The 21701-nt window shown below is 37.9% G+C and overlaps 2 protein-coding genes across 2 annotated transcripts; one reads left to right on the forward strand and one right to left on the reverse strand.

The window, feature by feature from the left end:
- Positions 1-386: 386 nt before the first annotated feature.
- LOC111599111 (cysteine protease ATG4B) lies at positions 387-2305 on the forward strand. The gene is made up of 5 exons (XM_023314663.2): positions 387-940; positions 1045-1387; positions 1486-1565; positions 1622-2170; positions 2233-2305. Exons 1-5 carry the CDS (start codon positions 763-765, stop codon positions 2280-2282), a joined length of 1200 nt encoding a protein of 399 aa, XP_023170431.2. The 5' UTR covers positions 387-762; the 3' UTR covers positions 2283-2305.
- Positions 2306-3261: 956 nt separating this feature from the next.
- Positions 3262-10627, reverse strand: LOC111599071 (serine/threonine-protein kinase MARK1). Its single transcript, XM_023314598.2, has 7 exons — positions 10408-10627; positions 6016-6115; positions 5829-5946; positions 5612-5768; positions 5430-5538; positions 5119-5361; positions 3262-4389 (listed from the first exon to the last, which is right to left on the reverse strand). Exons 3-7 carry the CDS (start codon positions 5882-5884, stop codon positions 3578-3580), a joined length of 1377 nt encoding a protein of 458 aa, XP_023170366.2. The 5' UTR covers positions 5885-5946; positions 6016-6115; positions 10408-10627; the 3' UTR covers positions 3262-3577.
- Positions 10628-21701: the final 11074 nt, after the last annotated feature.

Here is a 21701-nt window from a genome sequence, read left to right on the forward strand (position 1 = left end):
TGTTTACAATTTTATGTGGAAGCGACAGTGCTCAAAAGCTGCAACGAATCTATGAATCTCAAAGTATACAGTATTCCAAATAGCTAAATGCAGCGGAAAAGTAAATACAAGAATTTATCGGCTCCAATGGTTATACAATTATAAAAATGTTTGCTTAAACTTTCAAGTTCACGCGCCACAGCCAGGAGATTCAACGATTAAATTTATCGAAAAGCAACAGAGCAATATATCGGCTGTTTAGTAACAGCACTGTTAACTGGATGACACTTACTTACAATTATTAAAAGTGAAGTGCATAGGATCCAGAAACAATATAATTTAACTAGCTAATTTCAATACTGCCTAAATTAAAATTGAAATTAATTCAAATTTAATTGTACAAAAGAAATTAACAGAAAATGCTTAACCGATGTAGGCATGCAAACAGCTGCATGTCATACCAGCATAACGCCAACGCGTCGACTGCGCAGCTGACGACGCTGCGAGCACAGTTTTGTTATCGTTGTAATCAGAACACACACAAAAAAAAGCTAGCCAAGAAAAACAGTTGCTGCGAATATCAGACGGGACAAAAACAATTAAGCGATTAGCTTACAATAAACAATAACAATTACACTGCCAGCAACTACAGCAAAAACAATAGCATTTGCAGCAGCCCTGGCAACAGCATTAGCCAAAGCAAAGACAAAGCTGAAAAAACACAACGTCATTTGGTCAGCGACTGCGGCAGAAGCGGAACGGCGGTCAGGGCGCAGGGCGTGAATGCTGGTTAGCCTGTACGCACAGTTAATTCGCGGCATGGACAGCGTATTCGAAGCTTACCTCGGCCCGGATAGCGTCTTGGCTGGCGCCGTGGGCGGCGCAGTTGGCGAGTTGGATGATATACCAAAACGCAATACAGATGTTTGGCTACTGGGCAAGCGCTACAACGCCATACAAGGTGAGACGCATATGCAATATGAGCGAAGACACGCTTCCACCAGCAGCCACGACTGCTGTACAGCTATATATGATACTATAAATCTGCCTTTTCCCCATCTCTAGAACTGGAGCCCATTAGACGTGATATCCAATCTCGCCTGTGGTGCACGTATCGTCATGGATTTGTGCCCCTGGGCGAGGTGCAACTGACCAGCGACAAGGGCTGGGGCTGCATGTTGCGCTGCGGCCAAATGGTGCTGGCCCAAGCCTTAATCGAACTGCATCTGGGTCGCGATTGGTTCTGGACGCCCGACTGCCGGGATGCCACCTACCTGAAAATCGTCAATCGATTCGAGGATACGCGCAAAAGTTATTATTCAATACATCAAATTGCCTTAATGGGCGAGTCGCAAAACAAAGCTGTGGGCGAGTGGCTCGGACCCAACACAGTTGCCCAAATACTCAAGTGAGTGATTGATAAGCCAAGACATTGAGCATATACGCAAGACTGCGGGACTGACTGACAGCTAATTCCTTAATGCTTCTGCCTCTGCTTCTTCACAGAATCCTCGTGCGCTTTGACGACTGGAGCTCGCTGGTCGTGCACGTAGCCATGGATAGCACCGTGGTGCTGGATGATATATGTAAGTAGAGACCTAAAGGCATGGGGAGGCTTTACTGAAGTGACGTTTCTTTATAGACACCTGTTGCCAGAATTCCAACGAAGCCACCTGGAAGCCATTGCTACTGATTGTGCCGCTGCGTCTGGGCATTACCGAAATTAATCCCATTTATATACCCGCCCTGAAGCGCTGCTTGGAGCTGAGCAGCAGCTGCGGCATGATTGGCGGCCGGCCCAATCAGGCGCTCTACTTTCTGGGCTACGTGGACGATGAGGTGCTATATTTGGATCCGCATACAACGCAGCGAGCTGGCGCAGTGGCCCAAAAGACCACAACGGCCGAGAAAGAGCTGGACGAGAGCTATCATCAAAAGTATGCGGCACGCTTGAACTTTGGCGCAATGGATCCCTCGCTGGCCGTTTGTTTTCTGTGCAAGACGCATGACAGCTTTGAGCAGCTGCAACAGCAGCTGCGGCAGGACGTGCTCAGGCTGTCCACGCCGGCGCTATTCGAGATAAGTCAGTCGCGTGCCGTCGACTGGGATACGGCGGATGATATTGAATGGCCGGCCATGCCGGACATTGATTGGCCCGCCAGCAGCGACTCGGAGCCTTTCGCCTTAGTGGGTGAGTGCTAAAGCTAAAGCTCACTCAATTTCCGTGTCTTATCAATGCGCTCCAATTGGCAGGCAACAGCAGCGACGTCGACAGCAAAACCCGAGAGCGAGGCGGCGACTGAGAGAAAGCGAGAGAGAGAGAGAGCGGCGACTGCGCTGTGCTCTATATATATATATGTATATGTATTTATACACACATATAAATATATAGGTAAACCTGTACGAAATTGGAGCAGCTGCTCAGCTGTGCAGCTCAAGCGGATGCTGTGGCTGACTGAATGGCTATAAACTATAAGAAATCTAGTTTTAAATTTTTTAGTTTGTTTACGATTGAACACACATATATAAGTGAATATATATATTTATATATATATTGCACACATATATATATATATATATATATATATTTCATATGCTGCTTTATTGTACGTTTCATTGACTCCACGGGAGACAACTTAATACACACACACACATACACTTACAACACACACACACAAACAAACGCCATGTTTATGCTTTCTATAACGCTGATGAATACAAACTACCTTATTAATTGATTAAAACACCATTTTTATATGGAATTTAAAGAGTAGTCTGAACTGTGCTTTCCTTACTGGACATATATATATATATGTATGTATGTATGTATGTTAATGTATATGTTGTATTCGTATAATTCGTATATATATGCTCAAAAAATGGACCAACAACTAAATACATAATACTTGGACTATATTGTATGTATGTATGTAAATTTCACTAGATTTTAACGCACATTAAACTGGTTTTATTTTTTGGCTAACATTTTCAGATCGTATCAAAATTGGGACCCCATGTGAGAATTATGAAACATTTATTTAAATAGTTAAATATTATTGTTGACATATGAATTCGTAAATCTCTTATAATTTATCGCGCAAATTTGTGTCGATTTTTTAAGCCAAGACTCAAGCAAGATTTTAGCTTGCATTTTTTTTTCATTTTATTTATTGATCTATTGAATATTTTTTCTATTTTTGAAAAATTTCTTAACGACAATTCTATGTTTTTTATTTTATTTTATTTTTTTCGAATAGACTAAGAGTCAATATTATGTAGAATTTTTTTCTTAAAGTTTAATTCTTAAGTTTTTGCACCCAACACTTTTTAGGGTCGTTACCAGTCTAATGTGCATTGTTTACATATCATATTTCGCAATATGCTTCAATACAATTAATTAACATTTTACACAACTCAGAACCTAGACGAAAATAAGGAACTCTTCAGCTCTGCAGCTCTTCAGCTCTTTCGCTCTTCACTAATAACAAGAAACACACGTGACTTCTGCTTGGCTGCCCTGCCTCAAATTGACACTAATCATTAAATATTAATCAGTAATTGTTAGTTATTAGAATTAATTGTTAAACATTTAAGCTGCCTACAAGATGCAGCATTGGCGTTCGATGCGCTTCTCCGGTTTCGGCTCCATTTGCAGCGCCATCTCCACATGCTTTCGCGCCAGCCACGATTGCTTCTGCAGTCGATTGACTATGATGCGATAGGCTCCAATGATATCGGATCGCGGGCCGCTGGGCGTGGCTGCTATTAGCATTTGCGAGCTGACGCCCAGCTCGGCGAGCAGCTGCCGGGCCTCGAACTCCAGGGCGCACAGCTGGCTGAGATCGTCCGTGTTGGTGGGCAGCATCACACAGCTGCCCGTCTCGGCATCGTAGTTCTTGAAGAGCGGACAATCGTCGGCCACCTCGATGCTCCACTGACTGAGCTTGGCCGTCGGCCCGCCATTTGAGAGCTGTTTCTCCGGCTCCGTTTCGATGGGCGTTATCTTCTTCTTCAGCGTGCCGCAGAAGAGATAGCGTCGACCGGGTCCATTGCGCTTGGCCGGCTCACCATTGGCCTCGAGCTCTTTGGTATTGACGCCGACTGCGGGCTGCTCGTGACTCAGCTCGATGGGATGCAGAAAGCTGTGCACAAACAGCTCGTCCTGCTGGCGTGTATTCATGCTAATCGCTGGCTTTTTGACCACCTCCGCATAGCGCTCCCGCAACGAGGCGCTCTTCCGCAGCCGATGTGACTTGCGCACCCAGAATATGGAGCGCTTGGCCGGTTTGCTATGCAAATTCAACTCGAGCTGCATCAGCTCAGCGCTCAGCTTGGGGCAGGTGACAAACTGACTGTTCAGTATGTCGTCTATGGTGGGCCGCTGGGCGGGCACATGGATTAAGATTCGTTCTAACAAACGGGAGTTAAAAAGCGGAAGAATTATTATTATTATCTTGTCTGGAGCAGTGAAGCATATACCACATGACCATAGGATCATAGGAGTACAAGACCTTAGACCATTAAGCCACAGGACCAAAGGTCTATAGAACTATATGACCATATGACCCTATAATCATATGATCATATGACCGACCATAGGTTCATAGAAACATGTGATCTAAAGACGACTGGGCCACAGAGCCATGGGACCAAAGGTCTATAGGACCATATGACCGTATATGGCCATGTGACCGTATGTTCATATTACCATATGACCATATGATCATATAACCATGACCATATGATCATATAACCATGACCATATGATCATAGAACCATATGACCATATATGACCATCTATGACCATATGATCATATAACCATATGACCACATATGACCATATGATCATATAACCATATGACCACATATGACCATATGATTACAGAATGATAGAATCATAGGACCTCAGAGCCATTGGACCATTAAGTCATAGGATCAAAAGTCTATAGGACCATACACCATAGGTCCATATGACCATATGACCCTATGACCATATGACCATAGAATAAAAGGATCATAGTACCTTAAACCAGTCACTGAACTAAAGGTTCATAGGAGCATATACCATGTGAAAATCTGACCATATAACCACATAACCATATGACCCTATGACCACATTATACCCTGATAAATACTTACGAATTAGTCTTATGCAGGGCAAGCTTAGCTGGCCAGGCAGCAGATAGTCGCCCTTGAGTATGGCTGCCTTGAGGCCCGGTATGGTGGGTGCACGAAATGGCATATTGCCGACGACCATAAAATAGAGCAAAATACCCAGAGCCCAGACATCGACGGGAGCGCCTATGTAATGGTCATCGGAGAAGAGCTCCGGTGCCGCATACGGCGGAGAGCCACAAAATGTGTCCAGCTTCTGATTGGCACCTAATCGAGAGACGCGCACAAATATAAATCCTTCAGTCTATAGAAACCGAGCTGGGATGAGCACTTACCATTGATGAGCTGTGTGCTGAAACCAAAGTCCGCTAGCTTGAGGCGATCCTCCGAGAGCAGCAGCACATTCTCCGCCTTAATGTCACGATGCACATAGCCCAAGCTATGCTGCAGTGGAGCATAAAGAAAGAATATGCCTTGCTTAAGGGGAACAGATGTGAGGAGCTTAGGTACAGCTTACCATATGCTTGACGGCGAGCAGCAGCTGCTTGAAGAGCGGCGCAGCGTGTATCTCGCGCAGTGGCCCACCTTGGGTGATGTGATTATATAACTCCCCGCCGCGAATCCACTCCGTGACCAGATACACGCGCCCCAGCGTCTCAACCACCTCAAAGAGCCTGGCAAGGAAAGGAACTATTTAAGATCTGCTGCATGCAGCAAGCAGTTGCAACACTCACCTCAATATGTTGGGATGATGAACACACTCGAGCGTCGCTATCTCGCTCGATAGCATACGCAGAGCCTTGGCATCGAGGCCAGCGCGATCCAAGTCAACTACCTTGATGGCCACCTTGTCTGCACGTTCAGAATACTCGTTAGATATAGACAGGAATCAGCAAGCATATATAGTCCGTATGAGCTTACCTCGTGTCAGCTGATGCACGGCCAGTTTGACTTTGGAGAAGTTGCCGCGTCCGATGTCGCCACAGAATCTGTAGAGGCCAATGCGACGGCCAATGGTTACCTGGTTGAAGAAGGTCAACAAAGTGAGAATATACAAAAAATAGACAAATAAATTTAATTTAATTTAATTTATAAATCATTATTAGATAAATGTTTGGAACGAAATGGGTCAAATATATTCAATTCAATTTCAATTAAGGGACATATCCTATCAATGAGGGACGTACCTAAGTATTAAGGTTAAAATTAAAATTTATATTCTTAAAAAGTTTTTAATAATATAAAAAAAAAAATGTTTCTATTTCCATAAAAAAAAAAACATAATCATAACTAATATTTTTTTGAATATATCTGTTGATTTTTTTTCAATAAACTTTTGTCCTTTTTTCGAAAGTGTAAATACACTTTTTCAATAATATTATTTAATTTTGTAATTTTTTATACATTTTACTGTATATGAAATATATTTATATTTCTTAAGTGTGTTTATTCATTAACAAAAATGGATTTAAATGTTTCCATTTTTTTTTTTATTGAATGCTGATTAATAATTTTTGCGAATAAATTTTTTTTATATTTTTTTAATAGAAAAAAAGTTTCTATAAAGCTTATTGTTTTCTTGGTTTAGGATTTTTAATATATCAACAATTATTTTTATTATTTAAAACTGTTTTTAATTTTTATTTTCTAAACTTTTTTATGATTTTTTAACGAAGAGAAATCGTTTTTAAATTTGTCAATTAATAATATTTTTTTTTTGTAAATTATTTTGTTCAAAAAGCTTTTATTTGTTAAAGTTTCTATGGATGTGTTTCCACAAATTCAATTTATTAGACTTGGAATGTGTGATCATAGAGTGAAAATATTTCTATACAGAAAATGTTTAAAAAAATGTTTAATATTTAGAGTATATAACTAATATTTCCTCTAGAAAATTTGTTTACTACTATTAAACTCTTTCTTCTACATGGAATTTCCAGCTGCATTAGCTAATTATATAAAGTACTTCAATTATAGCCGCATACTTATATTCGAAACATATCTCATAGTTCCTCTTAGTATATTAACTATCAAACAGAAAGCTAAACATCTGCTGAAAAAGGTGATTTTCCAGCAGAAGGCAAATATTTTCAAGAGCTCTCAGGCAGCTTGAGTTAATAAAAAAAGCAGCAGCAACAATTGTAATTGACTTACTAATGCAATTACTAGGAATTGGACAAATGTCTGAAATGCAATTCGTCGTGTAATCTACTTAGGCGAGGGTCAAGAGCTCACACACACACACACACAGAGCCATGCATATGACAGTGAATGTTGGATTTTTGAGTGTGGCTCGAGCTCAAGCTCATTTGCTTAGACGAACTTGTGGTTAGCCAAGGTCAAGTGGTTCTGCAATTTGGCTAAATGTAATTGGAGCAGAGCGCTGTAGCGTTTGTAGTTGGGCTTTTCTTAAGCCAAAATGAAAGACTAAGCAGCCGCAGCGACGATGCAGTCGTCCGACCAACGTTAATTAACGCCGAGCAATACGTGGCGTACGAGCCCCAACCACTATTAATTCGAACAGCATGTTTTTTTTGCAGTGCGCAATGTTTAACACACTATATTATCAATACTACTAAAGATAACACATACCAATGCATTTCGTCTCAAAGAGAATTTTATTCTCTTCACGACGAAAAAAAAAGTTTTGCTCTATTTCCAACAACAACAAAAATATGAGTAATTTATTCAAACGGTTTGCTTAAGAGATAAGAAAAAAGTGACCACTATTAATTCGAACGCGGCGTAAGCTTACCTTAATCTCAAGAAGAGCAAAACAAAAGCAACTAATGTAACGGAATCATTATCTAGTTATGATCTGCAAATAATGTCACAATACAGCATGCAAAAAAATTTTAGAATTGCTGCAGATCAGTAGAAGTTTAGCAACGATGGTTCGTGGTAAACCTATTTCTAAAGAAATCAGAGTATTGATTAGGGATTATTTTAAATCTGGAAAGACACTTACGGAGATAAGCAAGCAATTAAATTTGCCTAAGTCGTCTGTGCATGGGGTGATACAAATTTTCAAAAAAAATGGGAATATTGAAAATAACATTGCGAATAGAGGCCGAACATCAGCAATAACACCCCGCGACAAAAGACAACTGGCCAAAATTGTTAAGGCTGATCGTCGCCAATCTTTGAGAAATTTGGCTTCTAAGTGGTCGCAGACAATTGGCAAAACTGTCAAGCGAGAGTGGACGCGACAGCAATTAAAAAGTATTGGATATGGTTTTTATAAAGTATGTTTTGTTATTACCTGTGCATCGTACCCAATAACTTACTCGTAATCTTACTCGTAGGCCAAGGAAAAACCCTTGCTTACGCTTCGTCAAAAAAAGAAGCGTTTGCAATGGGCTCGGGAAAGGATGTCTTGGACTCAAAGGCAATGGGATACCATCATATTCAGCGATGAAGCTAAATTTGATGTTAGTGTCGGCGATACGAGAAAACGCGTCATCCGTAAGAGGTCAGAAACATACCATAAAGACTGCCTTAAAAGAACAACAAAGTTTCCTGCGAGCACTATGGTATGGGGATGTATGTCTGCCAAAGGATTAGGAAAACTTCATTTCATTGAAGGGACAGTTAATGCTGAAAAATATATTAATATTTTACAAGATAGTTTGTTGCCATCAATACCAAAACTATCAGATTGCGGTGAATTCACTTTTCAGCAGGACGGAGCATCATCGCACACAGCCAAGCGAACCAAAAATTGGCTGCAATATAATCAAATGGAGGTTTTAGATTGGCCATCAAATAGTCCAGATCTAAGCCCAATTGAAAATATTTGGTGGCTAATGAAAAACCAGCTTCGAAATGAGCCACAAAGGAATATTTCTGACTTGAAAATCAAGTTGCAAGAGATGTGGGACTCAATTTCTCAAGAGCATTGCAAAAATTTGTTAAGCTCAATGCCAAAACGAGTTAAATGCGTAATGCAGGCCAAGGGCGACGTTACACAATTCTAATATTAATTAAATTATTGTTTTAAGTATGATAGTAAATCACATTACGCCGCGTTCGAATTAATAGTGGTCACTTTTTTCTTATCTCTTAAGCAAACCGTTTGAATAAATTACTCATATTTTTGTTGTTGTTGGAAATAGAGCAAAACTTTTTTTTTCGTCGTGAAGAGAATAAAATTCTCTTTGAGACGAAATGCATTGGTATGTGTTATCTTTAGTAGTATTGATAATATAGTGTGTTAAACATTGCGCACTGCAAAAAAAACATGCTGTTCGAATTAATAGTGGTTGGGGCTCGTATACGTAATGCGGCGGAATTACATTCGCCACACGCGCATTTCGTATGCACACAAAGCGACGACAAACAACAGCAACAAAGCCAAAAGCGATGAATGAACAGAGGCACACACCCACCGACATACACACACACGCACAGTCTGCCTCTGTTCATGGGGGCGCAAGAAAATTAGCCTTGAACCACGACATAATTGCAGCGCAGCAGCAGTGACGCCAGCGCCAACGCCAACGTCAACGCCGACGTCAACTGCAGCTGTTTGGTTTGTGCATTGGCTAAGCTGCGGCTAGATGGATTGTCTTAAGATTCTAGCATTATCTTTGTTATAATTATTTAAACTAAAGCTGTTTTTGTTTATAAATATAATCTTTAATATAAACTAAAATCGAAACTAGCACATGCTTCAAGCCTTCATAAAAAACACAATTCAACTAATAATAAATAGCTTTTGCTGCTATTTAAGCTGTGCTATATATAAATATATATATAAATATATAAATAAAATATATATATATTTATATATAAACAAAACTATTTATAACCTGAATTAAATGAGTTTACTTAAAGAGCTGCCACAACTGTTTCCTAATCAACGCCTGCTGCTGGCTGTACCTAAACTTGTACACAAACTTCATATTAAATGAGGTATTTCAATCCAAAAACAAAATTCCTGACTTACTCTAGCTACAACAACAAACTCTTCTCTTATAACAAATAAATTATATAACAAAAATAAATAAATTAGTTTCATTATATATTATAGGCTTCGCAAGCTGTTCGTACCACCCTCGCATAAACAAAACTATTTACAACTTGCATAAAATGTGTGAGTTTGCTTATGGAACTTATGAAAAGTTTTATTTATTCAACTAACACAACTCTATTCTAATCAATTTTGCTCCTGCCTGTGACGTCAGCTAGGCAGCGAGGACAGCCCAATCACCCAACCGCCCAACCACCCAGCCACCCAGCCACACAGCCACACAAACCACCCATCAAAGTTGGCTGACCGCAACTGAAGCTGAACTCTTTATTGGCACTCACCTCGTGGCCACATCTGGGATCGCATTGCAACGCTTTGGTCAGCCGCTGATAAGGCGGCGTTGGCGCTGGCGGCTGACAAATTGTCAGCGGCGGCAGCGGCGTCGACAGCGACGTCGACAGCGGCGTCAACTGCGTCGCTTTCACAGTAGCTGAACTGCGCAACGTATTGGTATCCACGGCTGCCGTTTTGCTGCTGTCTCTGTCTCTGCGCCTGGGAGGGAGTCAGTCGAAAGGGCGTTGATGGCAACTTGTTGGACGCGTCGTTGTCGTCGTCGTCGTCTAGCTGAGGGTGTGTGTCTGCTTCCAAGTGCTGTTACACTCTGCCTATTCAGTTGACTTTTGTTGTTCCAGTTGCTGCTTCAAATGACCAGCTTGTTGTGTTTGCCTCGCTTCTTGGTTGGCTGCCCAAAGTGTTGCCTTACATCATAAGGACTTGCGCTGAAATCTGAAAGCAAATTAATATATATACACATATATATATATATATGTAGTAAGGCACTATATAACAGAGTAATGTTTATTAGCTATTTGAAAATGTAAATGTAATCCGAAAAAGTTTAACAGAATTTAATTACTTTTAGCCAAAGGAAGTTGCTGAAGAATTCGCTTGAAATTAATTGAAATTGCAAATAAAACTTGAGTAAAGCAAATCAAATTTCTCGAAAATTCAATTTTTCATCAAATAATTGCCAATAAAACTAATTAAATTATGCAAAAAAAAAAGAAAAGCTTATTTGATTTCATATTTAATTGGATCTGACCAACAGCCGCTCCGACTGTTACACAACTGTCTAATAAAGGTCACAACTGTTTTGATATTCTGCAATAATTAAGGACAAGCGCTTACGGGCACAGACATTTGCGAAAGTTTTGCCGGCCCATCGTAATCAATATGCGTCGGCAGCGCTGCCCTTATCCAATTAGGATGGGACGACTGGCTGGGACTAACAAGTTTAGTGCTGCGAGAAAAGATTTCCGACAAAGCAATAAGCAATGCTGTGTAATAATTTAATAATAAAAGGATCCAGTGAAGGGGCAGCAAGATGTGGGGCTGCAGTCTCAACTCTTCCATCAAATATATGCCCAAGACCCAGGAAGACCTTAGGGGAACGCTCGGCGCAGCACGGCAAAAGTTAACGTGAAGTAATTACGTAAATGGATTTTTCTGCGTTGCTCAAATTTCCTGCACGTCCTCTCAAATGAAACACAGACAGCAGCAGCAACAACAACTTGAGCAGCAGCAGTAACAATCATGTTTATATGACTGTTGCCCTCGAAGCGTGACAGGAAGTTGCTTAGGAAGGAAGCTAGCAGAAGGCGCGCTCTAGAGATATGGCCAACAATATTTCAACTATAAACATTTTTAAAATATTATGGTAACGGGCATAGAGGATGCCGCAAACTTTTATGACAACTGTGCGACAAGTGACGTAATTCTTATGATTGACTGACAGCCGGGACGCAACGAGCTATTGCTGCGGGATCTACAGTTGTGGTTGGGCGCATAGAGATTTGTGGGAGTGGCAGCAGCAGCTTCAAGTGTGCGTGCAATTAAATTTACATTCACATTCACAGTCGCATTTCCATATACACATTTCCATTTACATTTCCAGATAGCGTCGCAGCAGCCGTTGGCATTTTTCCATGGCGCTCAAAAGTATGCAACAATTTTTTGCGTTGTACTTATCAAACATGGCGCAGGCAAAAGCACTCGAATGTAATTGCAGCTGTGTGTGTGTGTGTGCGACTGTGTTGAGTTACCTTGAATGTTTCTTTTGCCACTCGACACTGGAGCGCATACATTTGCATGCTAATGTTACCTACGCCCCGCTACACGCCCCCATTCACTGCTCTAACAACTTGCTCTCAGGTGCTTGTGCGTGCTGCTAGAATTACACTTTTAATTACAAAACTAAACATGAATGCATTTTGATATCAAACGAAAACCGAGACAAGCCTCACAGATGTCTGCTGTAGATATGTGTGTGGGTCGGGACAGAAGGGCGGTGGAGGGCGTGGCAGTCACATCTAGCTGCCAAAGAGATGAATGCTCAGACTCAGTCTGCGAAATGGGAGCAATGGGATCTACACTTAGACTGGTCATATGTGGGTCATACATATTTAAGTGCGCACAGCAAATTGCAACTGGTGTCTGTCCATGTGTCTATCGGGCTTCTATAAAGTGCATAAATTGAAACTCATTGGCTGCGCAGTCGAAAGAAAAATATTTTTAAAAAAATATGTTTTCTTTAGATTTTTAATTATTTTGAATTAAAATTTAAAGCAAATAAAATTTGTATCTCATTTTGCTATAGTTTGTAATATTGATATTTAGTTTAATTAATTAATTTAATTTAATTTGTTTAATTAAAATTTTGTAATTTAAATTTTCTTCAATCATTCAACAACTTTTTATATATTTCTCATTTCATACGTTTTTATTCCAATTTAATTTCAGTCGCTTAACATTCCCTTACTAGTCTTCATATTTTCTCGCAGTGCAGCTGCAGTTTGCTGCTTTTCATTAAAGTTTCTTCTAATTGGTGCTACACATATTTCACTTGTGCAACTCGCATTTGGCAAGAGCATTATGCAGAGCATAGAAAGATACTTCCAAGTATTACAAAAGCGGTTTTTGTTTGGTTTTGTTGTAAAGATAACATCGAAGCTATGTTACGGCATTAATTAAATATTTTAGCAGAATTTTGAAATTTGAATTTGCTTTGCATAGCAACAATAAAATAGGAATATATCAAATTAGCCGCTGCAGCTTAGCAGCTATGTTTAACTAGCTGCAATAAATCTAATAAATTTCCATTAAATATATTATAAGTAAGCACTTGAAAATAGCGAAAGAAATATAAGCAATTTGATTTATAATCAGCTGAAAATTAATTGATTAAGTCTATGCCTGAGTTGAACTATAAACAATTTAATTTGTGCATGGCGCATGCGAAGACCTTCTGCCATAAATAAGCAACAATTATTTATGAGTGAGTGAGCCAGGAAAAATCGAGTAGCTGGGCAATATATGATGCTCGTTTATACAGTGATGGGAGTATATTGGCTTGGTGCAATGTCCGTCCGTTAAACCGAATGAATGCAAAGCATTTTGTTGGTACTGAGCGAGAGAATATCTTCGTCTTAAAAAGTGTAAAGACTTAGAGGCGTGGCAAATTGGAAAATATTATATATGGTCTGATGGAAAGGCTATTATTTAAGCTGTTAAAAACTTGAAATTTTAGCCTTGATCAAAAGTTTACATATAATAATATATAACTTAATATTTATTTATTTCTTGAGTTGCTCTACTGAGTTAGTGAATTTTAGAAATACACTCCTTGATAGCATGGCAAATCAGAAAAAAGTTACTGCAGTTACCAGCCTTAAGACTCACTAAGAAAAGATTCTACTATTTGTAACTACGAACGTGTATTGTGCAGTCGATAACACCCTAGTTGCTATACACTCAAGTGCTGCCAAGGCAGCTAAGCAAATCAATTTGTAATGCAGCTCGACTAGGCAGTTGGTTGAAGCCCTCAGCAAATAGGCTATGCAGCTCCTCTTCCGATTTTCATTGCACATAATTTTATTATTAATCTTGCTCTTGAGCGCAGCCTCTAAATAGAAAAGAAAAGTTTGCAACGCTTTTTTCTTCTTGCTTGTTCTGTTTTTGTTGTTCCCATTTTGGGTCAAGTTCAATTGGCAACATTAATACTAAGGACTTGGCGCTTGGATGCGGCGCAAGTTCAAATAAATTGAATGCCTCGTAGCGCTAAGTGAGCGTGGCGCCTGCTAACCCCATCCCGTAATAGCGACCCCATCTCGCACTCGATGCGCGAGATCTAGTCGAATTTGAACAAGCTGATGCTGATGCGTTGTCTGTGCGCATTATTAAAATATTTTCATGACTGATTCATGTGCGAGTGCAAGAACAAGTTGCGTAGATGTCGCGGCGTGCAAAAATAATGCAACACACGCGAAGCGGGGCGTGCCGGGGCAGTGGGTGGGTGTGCGGCCTGAAAATAGATGTGCTCCAAAATAAGCTGCAGCTGGCTAACGGGCACAAGGACACTGAGTCTTGTTGTTGTTGCTGTAATGTGTGTGGTCAGCCAAGTGCAGCATCTGAATAATTTGTTATGCCACGCCCACTACATGCCTAGAAAATCAATGGAAATCTGCATAACAAGCGCCACAACATGTTGAAAAACAATATTAACAGCAAAGCGAAGGAGATGGAGTGTAAAATAAACAATGGACTTTAGTGGAGCAGCCGCTCGGCTTAGGCTCAGCAGGCTGCATAGAAATGGCATTTATCACACAATTTGCACGTATAATTAATTAGTTTTTACGCTCGAGTCAAAATAAAACCGGAATTCCGCATTCCACATTCAAATTCAATTTCAATTTGAATTTCATAAAGCAAAAGCGTCAACAAGAAACAGTTAAGTGCCAGTTGGAGCAGAGAGAAAGAGATAGAAAGAGAGGGGTGTAGGGAAAGGATGTGCCGGCATGTCCTTCAATTTCAATTCCAGCTGAAGGAGAAGCAGGAGGGAGGGACTGTGTGTGGGCAGGGTGGCACATAAAATGCTGTACAACAACATCGAATAAATGAGAACGCGGAGCAAGCGTTCGAGCACCATAAGTTGAGCGAAACAACAAAGCGAAAGCTGACGACACACAGAGACTCTTTTATGTGATATAAAACGATGATATGATATGAAAATAAGCATAATAAATAATGATAATAAAATGGATTTTATGGCATTATTTAATAAGATATAAAACATAATAATCAGATATCTAAAAGTAAATGAAATAATTTAATGAAAATAATTTAATTAAAATTTAAAAATTAAAAATAAAATATATACAAATTCTTAAATTTTAAATAAATAATATATGTCACAAAGTTAATTTATTTCAAGCTGAATTATTTTTAAAAATATACATATATATTTATATATATTTTTTTGTATATGTTTATTAATATATTTTTTAATTTTTTTTTTATAACTTCATTTCTTAAATTTTCTTTTTACATATAAATATATTTAGAATTACAACTTTTAATTCTTTTATTTTTTAATATTTATTTAGTATTTTTATATTTATTATTAATTACTTTTTTATTTTTAGTTAATATTAATTTTTTTTCTTTTTCTTGTGTATAGAAAGACTTAAATATAATTTTAATGTAACTAAAAAATTAGAAAATTTCTTTTAATTTATTTTAACATGTGATCAAAATGAAATTAGTTCCACCAAATTCTACTTGGTTTATTAGCCTGCCGAGTCGTGGCTGCCACTTGCTACAGATAGCTCACGTTTGCTATAACTAAATTATTAAGCTCTATATAAATTATAGCTCTCTCTCACACACACACACAGAGTCTAAGTGCAGCTAATAAATAACACTGGAATTTGGGAGCTTGGCTAAGTGCCTGGGCACTGGCTCTTTTAGCCGTGTTACAAGCAACTCAAGCGAACCAAAGTGCCCACCATTATAATTCTCTAATGGGAATTCGCAATAATGCAAATACTCGCACTTCCCAGTCAACCACAGGCGAACACATGGAGCACTCGACCAGGCCAGAAGAGACCAAACGCCGATAAGGCTAGCAAAAATTTCACTCTTTCTATACCCTGTACGCTGTACTTAATGAAATGTGGGAGTGATTGGATAGAGTTATAGTTGGATGTGTCTGTATGTAATAGACTTTATCGAGAGAATCAGCTGAGGTGATCGTTCACATCTTATAGGCAGAAAAAGATGGATATATATATATGTTCTTAATCTGGAAGAAAAACAGAAGCGTTTCTCATTCAATTGTTCTTTATCAAGACTATCGATAAATATCGAAAAAAAAACTTTCTTTTCGTAGAATATATCTCTATATTTAGTATATACATTACACTGTGTATAGGGTTGCACTTCACGAATCCAAAATTTCGATTTTTTAAATCTCTTTTTCAAAACTCTAAAAAAAATAAAATTTTGCCTTGTTTCATTGCCTAGCTCTGCACTCAGTACAGGGTACTTTTCAGTTAGTCACTCTATACGGCGGTTTCTTGGGTTTTTTCTCGTTGATAGCTAAGCAAACGACAACGCTGACTACCAGAAGTTGGAGTTCGAGGGAAGTACGAGGTCTGAGTCCATTTCAACGCGTTTTTCCCAGACTTTTGGCCAAGAAATGAAATAAAAATTTGCATACAATCAAAAAAGTAGAAAAGCAAAAAAAACCGAAAGTTTTTTGCGGAAGTTGTATGCGAATGTTCGCATGGGCGGTTGACGTAAAAGGGCGTGGCCACGAAGAGACGCCGTAAGGTGTAATGACTGTAGAATGTCGTAAATTTTTAAATTGCTTTGCTTTTTGCAGCGTTGCGCTGTCTACGCCTGTGTGTAATTTGTGCAGTTATTTCCACTTGGGGCAGACACTGACCCCCACACACATACATCACACATACACACACACACACACACATACCTACTGGGAGTTTTTGTGTAGCAAGTCAAAGGCAAAGCTTAGCAAGTGAGCCGCCTTCTGTTAACTGAATGTCAAATCTATTGTGGCGATTAAAAAGGCGCTGATAAACACTCACACACACACATACACACATACTCAGCCACACACACACAGCGGACGCCAACTGCTGAATTGTCATCGAGCTTAAACAATTTAAAGCAATCAAAAAAAAACTGTGCAAAAACATTTACAATAAATACAAAGAAAACACATATAAATGCAATTGTCGATAATGCTCGACTACGAGATGCTCTGTCAACTTATTAAGGATTAGAATTGAACAAATTAAGTTCAATTAATTGATCAGCTTTAGTTATATATAATATATTCAACTATCAGAGATGAAAACCTAGTGAAGAAAAAGCTCGAATTTTAGATACTCTGTAAACTTGTACTGTCCTAGAAAGAAGTATTTACCTACTTTACTAGTCTTAAATATACATATTGGCTGTGTTAAATGCAAAGTGCATACTAGCACGACTTTAGAATACCCTGTATGAATTTTCTATAATTTCTACATATATTTTTTTTGCCTTCAGTTAGTCCATGATCATTGCTGAATATTTATGCAGTCTGAAGATATTTTAAATCTGCATAGCAGCTCGATCTTAAGATAGTCTCTCAGCACAAATTATTAATTTAAATATTTTAAGCTACCTGCCATATACAATGATTTTTTCTGCATATATGTTAATGGTTTCATAAATATCATTTAGTGAAAATTCTGCCAAACGAATGGACCCCAGCTGCACACTGTTTACGGGGTATACAAAGCTGCTTCCCATTAAGTTCTTCTACATATCATACACATCTGACTACTCAGTAATATGCTCCACTTGTCCTCCGTTTACAGGGTATACAAAGAAATAGAGCAGCTTTCATAAGCCATGTGTGAATGGCCAATGAATCGACGCCCAAGCGAGCGACACCGAGAGATGATGTCAAGCCTAATTTGTTGGCTATATTGGAGCAGCCGTGACCAGGCGGCACTCAAGGCCGAATGACCCACTCAATGGAGGGCGGCTCAAGTACAGCGACACGCACTTGTGACGTGCTCACGGCGACGAGGCAGCGCATCAGCGCGTCAGCTCATTGATCACAATTGCTGTGTGTGCAGCCTCTCATCGATAGATTTGTTTTGGTCTTTTGTTGACAGTCAGCCAATACACAAATATATATAAATATATAAATATATATATTTTTGTATACGTATATTTACTCATGTATATAGACGCTAACTGAACGGCGCCTCGTGCCATGCAAATTAATAATAATTAGGCGTGTTTCAATTTCCGTTAGCTTTTGTCTCAATTTTCAGCGGCCAAAACAACGTCGTCTAATCGAGATGAAATGCCCAGATTAGCAATGTGAGCAGACAAAAGAGTCCATTGTGCATACGTAAGTACATTAATCTTAACTGCCGAACAGCTGGGAAAGTCATTTGTAGTTGCAGTGCAACAATGTGAAACAGACAAACAGAGATAAAAGGCCATTGTGCTTGAGAAACTGAAGGAAAACGAACTTAATATCAAGAACTTTAATTTCTTCTTCTTCACTGTGAACCGCAGCTTGAAACGAACCAGTTGTTCAAGTTTGAAGCCAACCAAAATTTGACTAAAAATAAAATCAGCTTCGGTTAAGCTCTGATGCCATTCTGATGCCTAAAAAGCAACTGCATTACAATGATAAACATAAGCACAGATATATATGAGAATCTAGAAATACTCGCTAATTACTATACAAGTATTCTTATTTACAAATAGCTAAAGTTTCTATATATATCTAATCTCAAGTAGAGGCGTCTGTGCATTAGCATTTTTAATTGCTCCATAAGCGATATGATTTCTAAAAATAATATTCAAGTAAACCAAAACAAAAAACAAAATAAAGGCCGCCCGCCTGTAAAAGATATCAAGGGTATAACCAAATATACTCAGCGACGTCAGCTAAAACACAAAAAAAGAGTCGTAAACATGACTGAAGACAGTTCCACTATTTACTGGTTCAAGCACCTCAAAATGTTTACATATTTCTGTATATCCAAAAACTATATAAGGCCTAATATAAATTAGAAATACAAAAAAATAATATTTGCATTGTAAAAGAATTCCTAATAATAACTTTATTTATCAATTTGAGTGCAATTTATCAATTTAATTTTAAACAAAATGATCAGAATTTTTAAAAAATAATTAAAATAATAAAGAAATTAATAAATGATTTTTATGCCGAAAATGTGATTGATTTTAATGTAGTCAGGTAAGTTTAACCCAGACAACTGACTCAACTAGAAGATATGGTAACTAGATATGTTTTTTTGATATGATCTTTGAGCAACATTTGATTACTAAAGAGAATAATATTTAGTACCTTTATAGTTATTCATTATATAGTATAAATAGGGATTATTTAATTAATTAATTATTGTTTTAATATTTAATATTTTAATATTTATAATTCTCTTATTTATGAGCTTGAAAGACTAGCTCATAGTCCAATGCACTACAAATTTTTAATATGGATTGAAAATTAAAATAAAAAGTGTAAAATGAATTAAGATTTAATTAATAATATTGTTGAACTTTGTAGGCTTCTATGCAACGTATATTCGATTTTTATTAATTTCAAATGCTCATTTTTGACAGCTGTTTTCTTTGGACAGCTTTTTTGGACAATCTTTAACTTTAACTATTCCAAAAAATAAGGCGTAAATAGATAAAAAATAAAAATAGATCTGTCAGCTTATTCCTAACTAAAGAGGCTCATGTAAAGAAGATAATACGTGAAGATTGAAAGGACAAAGATGGCAACGAAGCAGGAACGCAACAAGAGCACAAAAAAAATTAAAAAATTGGAGAAAACTTAGGCACAAATATATTATAACTGAAGGGAAGTACTTTGAAGTTAGCAATGTAAATATTCATGAATAAAAAAATTTTGGTTCGAAAAAGCGCACAAAAGTTGCCATAGTTTTTGAACAGAAGTCGAACATAAATAAATACCAATATATATATATATATATATATATATATACACATATATTTACTCAAATTTCAACTCGATTCAATTTTAACAAAGTTATGGGAGTTTAAAATCCGTGAACCACAAATTGCGAGCTATATAGAATGAATGTGGTAAAGCGAAAATTCAGAAAAAAATAGAAATTTATGAACAGCAAAAATCAGTTAAGCATTGAAAAGTTTTCAAGTGGGCTGCCACAGACCTACCCCAAAACCTCACACACACAGAGTGCAACATAGAAACAACAGAAACAAGTTTAAGCGCAATAAATTTTCAGTTTGTTTGTAATTGCATGCAACATTTAATTTAATTTACACTTAACATATTTAAATACTTAATATAGCAAATTATTTATTTAAATGCAGTCATGCTTATTATGCGGGTGTGTGTGAGTGAGTGAGTGTGTGTGCATATTTATAGAACAGATGGTTGTGCGAAGACTTTGCGCATGTTTTATTTATAATAATTTTAGGCACAATGAGCAATGGCAATGAGTATTTGAATAGGCCTCGACTTGAGTGCGTGCATGAATGAGTCTTTGAGTGTGTCAGTGTGTGTGTGTGCATGTAAATATACATTAATATTATAATACATACTTAATGGCAACAAAAAGAATTACAAATAATAAGCTGCACGCCCATTTGCACAGCAATAAAGTCAATTTAGTTAGTGCCGCGCTGGCTTCATTAACTGCAGTCAAGCGCGCGACATCGTCGACAAACACACAAGCACCACATCCCCCTCCCCTCGCCCACAGACTCACTGTCTACAGCTTTCCTTGGTGCCTGCTGCACATACAAATATTTGACGTAGCTGCTTTACTTTACATATTTTTTTCTTACTTATTTATTTATTTGTTGCGTGTGAATTAGGAGCTCAATTTGCTTGATAAGAAGCGTTGAAGCTGACGTTGACGTTGACGTTGAGACTGTTTATAAGTAAGTAAAATACTCCGTGGCCAGAGGGTATGCAAACCAAATGGGTATATTCGCCTTGACTTGCGTGGGGTATGTTCGTGTGCGAGATAAACGTAGTTGAATAATTGAATCTTTGACAATTACTTGGAATTCGCATTATCCTCATGTCAACTGAAGATCTTTGGGTATGATAAAATTATTATTATTATATTACAATTTTTAATGAAATGTAATTTTTATTTGGCATAATCTGCAATACTCTTTAATGCTCGAGTGCTTGTCAAAGTAGGTCTAGAATTTAGATGTGAAGATGAAAAACTGTGCTCTCATATAAAACATATATTTGAGTATTCTTAACAGTTCCATTTATTCTAGTTATTCTAGTTGATAGCAGGTTAGTAGTTCTAACAGTTTCAGTTAATATAAACTGATATCCTAGTTGACAACAGGTTAGTATTTTTAATAGTTCCAGTTATCAGTTGCAGTTATCCTAGCTGACAGCAGGTTAGAATTTTCCTAACAGTTTCAGTCAACAGTTCCAGTCATCCTAGTTTACAGCAGCTTAGTATTCTCAAGAGCTTAATTTAACATTTGCAGTTAAGTTAGTTAATATATTTGACATTTCCATTTAACAGTTGACGTTATACGAGCTGACAACTATTTCAATAAGTAAGTCAAGAGTCTGTCATATATTGTCAATGCATAACAATTTATTCAAAAATAAGCCTAAAGTTTCGAGTCGAGCTCAAAAAGTAATTCAAATTTAATCAAAAGTCTAAAGCCTAATCTAAGCTAACAACTTTGACTCAAGCACTTATTCATAAATTCC

Source organism: Drosophila hydei, unplaced genomic scaffold (assembly GCF_003285905.1).
Source record: "Drosophila hydei strain 15085-1641.00,03,60 unplaced genomic scaffold, DhydRS2 tig00008114-arrow-pilon, whole genome shotgun sequence".
Taxonomy (NCBI): domain Eukaryota; kingdom Metazoa; phylum Arthropoda; class Insecta; order Diptera; family Drosophilidae; genus Drosophila; species Drosophila hydei.